The 6,000-nt window shown below is 49.6% G+C and overlaps 2 protein-coding genes across 2 annotated transcripts; both read right to left on the reverse strand.

Moving 5' to 3' along the window:
• Positions 1-1,137: 1,137 nt before the first annotated feature.
• Positions 1,138-1,902, reverse strand: RPL12 (60S ribosomal protein L12; the record flags this gene model as incomplete). Its single annotated transcript, XM_028643233.1, has 5 exons — positions 1,138-1,151; positions 1,218-1,542; positions 1,610-1,730; positions 1,792-1,825; positions 1,899-1,902. 5 exons carry the CDS (start codon positions 1,900-1,902, stop codon positions 1,138-1,140), a joined length of 498 nt encoding a protein of 165 aa, XP_028493131.1.
• A 485-nt stretch (positions 1,903-2,387) lies between these two features.
• SEC23 (GTPase-activating protein S23) lies at positions 2,388-5,064 on the reverse strand (the record flags this gene model as incomplete). Its single annotated transcript, XM_028643234.1, has 7 exons — positions 2,388-2,412; positions 2,469-2,668; positions 2,730-3,827; positions 3,892-4,368; positions 4,433-4,727; positions 4,782-4,912; positions 4,972-5,064. 7 exons carry the CDS (start codon positions 5,062-5,064, stop codon positions 2,388-2,390), a joined length of 2,319 nt encoding a protein of 772 aa, XP_028493132.1.
• Positions 5,065-6,000: the final 936 nt, after the last annotated feature.

Genomic DNA, 6,000 nt, shown 5'->3' on the forward strand with positions numbered 1-6,000 from the left:
CCTCATATGTGGCGGTGATGATCTTTGTTGTGCGGTAGAGCGATTAGTATCTATCAAGGAAGCATCCGGCGTTTTCAGGAGGGGGGTCGTAGGTAATCAGTGGTGGCAGGTATACTACAGTGACAAGACGCCGCCTCCCCTATGTGATATCAACATGCAGGTGCTATAGCTACCTAATCACGCTATTGCTGTTGGCCACGGGGTGGGGCCAAGCCTTTCGCTCAGCTTCGTACTTAAGTCAGCAACCTTCAGACTTCGGCTGCATGGCACGTAGGTCAGGGTCGATGGCGCACGGCACGATTCGTATTCATTTATGGGGTCATCTACACAAGCTATTGTGATGTGAGGTCGATTACAGTAGATAACACTGGTCAGGGCGCAACCTGGCAGTATCACCATGAATGGGTTTTACATGCTGTAGTTGACAAACCAGGCGTCAGAGTTCGTTCCTCAACGTTCGGTATCGGCAGGAACAGTAGGAGCGTAAAGCCATATGATGATAATGCCTGGCAAGCATCGCTTGCGAACACTTTCGGCAACTCACCACGAGGGGTGGAACAATCAAAGCCTCCAAGTCTTCACGCATGGTAGGTCACGAACAGTGCGTGGATGTCTATTGGGACAAGCGAGCGGCGGAGGACGCTGACTATTCAGGTCTAGATGCGCGATGCGAAGGTTATTCGATGAACATCTTACCATGCTTCTGCGGCATCATGAGCCAGATTCACATCAAAAGTTCTAGGTGTTGCAAAAAGTTGCCATCAGACTGCATCTACACCGTTGAGCTGCAGATCTTGGAAGAAGGGGTAGCAACAGTCCGTGATGCTACTTCAGTGCGGGTGAGCAATGCCTCCTTTTCGCAGAATCGAGCGCAGGCTGGAAACACATTCCAGTATTGCACAAAGATTCATTCTTACCCAGATGACGTGCCCACAAGGCGTCGATTAGCCAAGGGGGCGCAGTCGATCGGTTTGCATGTTGTTTCAGAACGTGGTAGCTCATGGGCACCCGGTCATGATGGGTCGGGAATTTTATTGAGAAGATATGAGTCCGCCGAAGGACTCTTTGGAACCAGTTCGAACCATTCCCCTTAACTCCAAAGTCGTGCGAAATTCATCGTTGGCCAAAGAGGTACTCTTACTCCTCGGGCACTGTGTAAGTATGTTAGTTCGCTGGTCGTCCACCGGTTGGCTCGTTGTGCTGGAAGTGCGACTTACCATCGAGCTCACCAGCCTCAATGGCATCGGTGATTGCCCTAGGGCTCTTGCCATCAACCTGGCATCCTACACTGAAGGCAGTGCCCAGGACCTCCTTAACGGTACCCTCGAGAGACTTGGAGAAAGACTTGTGGCGCATGGTGCGGGCGATCTCGACAATCTCGTCGAAAGGGACAGACTTGGAGTGCTTAATGTTCTTCTCCTTCTTGCGATCGCGGGGAGGCTCCTTCAGGGCGCGGATGATCAGGGAAGAGGCGGTGGGCACGACAGAGACAGCGGCCTGACGATTCTGAATAGTGAGCTTGACCGTCACGCGGAGGCCCTTCTGTAGTACAATGGATCAGCGGCTATCCTGCAGCAACACGACTGCTCTGGAAGATAATTCAACGTACCCAGTCGCCAGTAGCCTTGGCGATATCTTCTCCGACCTTCTTGGGCGAGAGGCCAAGAGGACCGATCTTGGGAGCCAGAGCGGATGAAGCGCCGACCTCACCACCAGTGGCCCGGAGGTGGCTGTATTAATGCCAATGTTAGGAGTTGTGCTGGGTCATTTGCGACTGTCGCGGGTACTAACATGATCTTGATCTCGTTGGGGTCGATCTTGGGAGCTAAACGAGCCCTTCGTCAGCTGCTGAACAAGAACCTTGTGACATTGCTGGTCCAATAATGGGGAGAACTTACGCATGATGGCTACTGTCGACCTGGTCTGGGGTGATGGAGGAAGGATAATGAAGGAAAGCCCGAGCGGATCGTAAGGGAAAAAATAATGACTGAGATCTGCCCTCTTTCTGTTCGGTGACTAGTTGGTGCGTGGAAACCCTAGGAATTTGCGGGGCTCGCCTGGCACATTGACAGGGGGCTGTTGCCAGTGGGGGAAACGGCCTGATCACGTGCGGCTCGTAGTTGCACCTTCAATAGCCCATGCCCATGTTGCCGCGATTACGGTGCTACTAAGATAACTTGCGCTTCTTGATGAGTGCGTTCTGCATGCTACATATAACCTATCTAGATAAATGAGAGTCTTCAAAGCCGCATCATTCACTGGTCAATGTCATCACGGACAACATTTACCCGACATTACAATATAAAACTGGGTGTCTCGATTTATCATCTTTACTGCATGCTCCTCAGATACACATTCACCTCCGCCTGACCACCCACAGCCCGAAGCTAATTAGTGCCGCTGACAGCAAGTCTGGAACGATACTTGTCAGGAAAAGTCGGAGGTCAATCAAGTATGGTGGGACTTACTTCATTAGGTGATCCATGAATGTTTGCAGAGAAACATCGTCGGTGAAAATGGTTTGAGCAGTTTGGGCACCAACACCACCGTAGGCTCCAGACGTATGTGTTGTCGAAGGGTTGAGCTTGGACAGCAGGAATCGCGCCTGGGAGCCGCCAGCGTCACAAACGATGAAGCGCGGCAATGGGAATCTGTCCTGGATAAGATCCTGCTGTTTGTCAGTGCCATGAACTAGTGCGCGCCCGGATTCCGTGCGTCTGCAAACTTACCCTAGCGTCCTCTTTTGGCTGCTCCAGTAGCCCCGCAAAGTTCTCATAACCTTCCTGATCCTGATAGCCCGCCTTACGCCATTCGGCGACTGTCTCGCCGTGGAAAATGAGGATGTGGAAGAAGGTGTCCAGCAAAAGGATGTGAGTTGCCTGGATGGATGTTGAGTCTAGAAGCACAGGCTGCCCCCCTTCTTGGTCAAAGGTGTAAGAGTCCAGAGTAGGCTGAATCATGACCAGTGAGTTGCTGACATCCTCGTGGTTGAGGACGTGGCGGTAAAATGCGGTCTCGTCAGGAGAGTTGTTGAAGACCTGCAGAAATTGACTCCTTCTCAGATGGAACATGAACTGAGGGTATAGCGTGAAGTTCTTTTCCAGGCGGAATGAAGAAGGGTCGTCCTTGCGATAATCGGCAAAGCGTGAACAAAGCCTGATGAGCATTCTGTCGACCCACCGAAGTACATCCGGGCCATCGTCAACTTCGGATTTGAATACGGCAATTCGCGACATGAGAACCGCCGCAGCTTCTTGGTCAAAAGACTGCGCGATTGCTGGGTCTCCAGCGGGGCCACTGAGGTTCCGAGCGATGGTCGTTACTCGAAGATGGAACTGACCGGATGAATGCTGGTAGTAGGTGAGGAACTGAATCATGGCCTTCTGCGGCGCTTGCTGGTGTTGCGTTGGTCCCCCCTGGCTTGCGATCTCGAAATAGACACCATAGCTCGCACTGGGATCAATTCCGCACATTTTCCAGGAGCACGTGTTACCAATACCACACTCAGTCTCACCGACAGATGTCGACTTCTTGTTCAGTGATACTGCATGGCCGATCAGGCCAGTGACCTTGAGTTCCTTGGTGGTGAGAACCTCTAGGACGCCGTTGAAGCCCATGACCAGGTTATCGTCGCCGTCTTTTTCGAACACCCGGTTGAAGGACTGCTTGAACATGGACGAAGTAAAGCTGTCGGTGAGAATCATGTGGCCGCCCGTAGAATTGCAAAGACCTTTCATCTCGAGCAAGCCGACCTGATCCAGACATCCGGCAAATATGTCAATGATATGGCCGTTGTGTGCGGTCCGCTTCGCTAGTGTATCGTAGAACTACTTAGGAGTCAGGGCTTGTTGCAGCAACGATAGCATGAATGTCAAAACCACAGGTACACACCTTGAGCGCCTTTTTGTAGTACTTGATGTTGTCTCGATCGATGTCGTGATGAGATCGAATGGGCTCCCTCAGTTCGGGTCCAACTACCATGCCGGGTCCCTCTGTCGCTGGGCCGCCAGCGAATAGCATGATGCGACCGCCAGCATTTTGAAAAGATGACTCGAGAAGCCCTACAGCCACGCTGAGCGCTACTCCACTGCACCTCAGGCTCCGACGGTCATTAGCAACCGGCCAAGGGTCCTTCTGTAGCTGCTCGAGGGCTTTCGTGAGTTGAAACTCGCACTGCGAGACAGGTAGCAGAAACCTGGAGGCAGGCCCGCTAGGAGTTGGGCGGCCAGGCTGCTGTGGCATGCCGGGTCTGGGCGCAGGCGAAAGCAAACCGAGCATCTCCTGGACTTGTTTTGCTGTATAATCTTTGCTCCCTCGAAAAACATACGATTTGGCACATTCGTTGTAGCCGATCTCGTGGACTTGGGCCTGCATACACGTCAGTATAGTACCTTATTGCCATGCGTGTTGAATGCAGCGATTCACTACCTACCATAGTGCCATAGGTAATCAAGCCAACCAGCGCATTTTGAGGCAGCTCTGCTAGGCTCATAACAAGTGACTCCTTCAGGGCAGAGAGACTGTCGTCTTCTTGACATGTGTCAACAACATAGAGAAAAATCGGAGGGCTCGGGGCAGGGCGTGAGAGCCTGTACTCGATCGTGGTGTTCGAGGGATGGAGCTCGGGAGGTATCGCGTTCTGTGTAATGTCCTTATAGTGAGGTGGGAGAGGGTTGCGCGACAAGCAGAACGGGCAGATCCATAGCCGGGCTCGAACATCGACAGAGCTAAGGACGACACTTCAGCCATTGTGGTCTTCTGGGAATGGGCCGAAAACCTACCAGAACGGGTTCAAAACGGAGCGGCAAGGTTGCTTGCAAGTGACAGGCTCAAAATGCAGCAAAGGCGTCTCAGGTTTCTCCTTGAGTGGTGTATAGAGAGCTCCGATGGGTACCACGAGTCTAGATGCCTCCTATCGCGCTTCTTAGAGTCCATATCACTGGCGGACGTCGTCACACATGGGACACTAACCATGCGTGTGCTTGGGAGGACGTTCCAGCTAAGCCTCACCCCATCGCGGTCTTCTACCTCACTCCATTGTTCTTTGAGTGTGTCGTAATCCATGGTGAACGTCCAGAAAGGTGCACTTGGAAATTCCGTAGTTGACTTGATGGGTAGGTTGTCAACCTCTCGTCTCGTAGTGGATTATCGTTGATGCCCAGAGGAAAGGCTCGAAGTAGAGGAGGATGTCCTGCGGCAGCATGCAGTTGAACTGCGACTTCGTATTGAACTGAGCACGGAGTGACCGAGAAGCGTTGTAGCCCTGCCTATGAAGGTGGGATGGTACGGTCTGTTACAACAGTTCAGGACAGCTGTACTTAGCCCCACACATGGGAGCTCTCGCATTGGGTGGCCCAAGCTCACGTAAAGTTAGTAAATGGATGTTGGTTTCGTTAGTGGCACTCACCTATCACTGGACGGCCCGTGCGCTCACTGCCTCCTATCTATTTAATACTGGATTTAGTTATACTACTAAAGATACGAATCCTATTTAAAGTACTAATAAAAGAAAGTAAATATATTAAATATAAATTAATATACTTAAATAATATATTTAGCTTATTAAGGCTACTAAATATAGCCTTATATTTAATTACAAGGTATAGTATAATATAAATTTATTAAAAGTAATATTTTATATTAAACTAATAATAGGGAATCCTCTATAGTAGTAATTATAGTATAGATTTTACTAATATAGATATTACTAGGGGTTAAGATTTAATATACTAAGGAGTAAGTAGATTATAGCTTATATAATTAGGTATTAGATAGATATATCTAACCCTAAGAAGTAATAGTATTAAGAGAGAGAGGATTAATTATATTATAAGTCTTATATTTTATACTCTTTTTTTTTAGAGCTCTAAAGTATTTTTAAAGTAATAAAATATCTATATTAGACCTTACTTAGGGGTATATTTAAGATATTATAAATAGTTAAGCTATCTAAGGCTATTAGTATCTAGGCCGATACCCTTATCTAGGAGTAGAGTGCTC

Source organism: Verticillium nonalfalfae, assembly GCF_003724135.2.
Source record: "Verticillium nonalfalfae strain VnAa140/NRRL 66861 chromosome Unknown scaffold_89, whole genome shotgun sequence".
In the NCBI taxonomy this organism is placed as follows: Eukaryota; Fungi; Ascomycota; class Sordariomycetes; order Glomerellales; family Plectosphaerellaceae; genus Verticillium; species Verticillium nonalfalfae.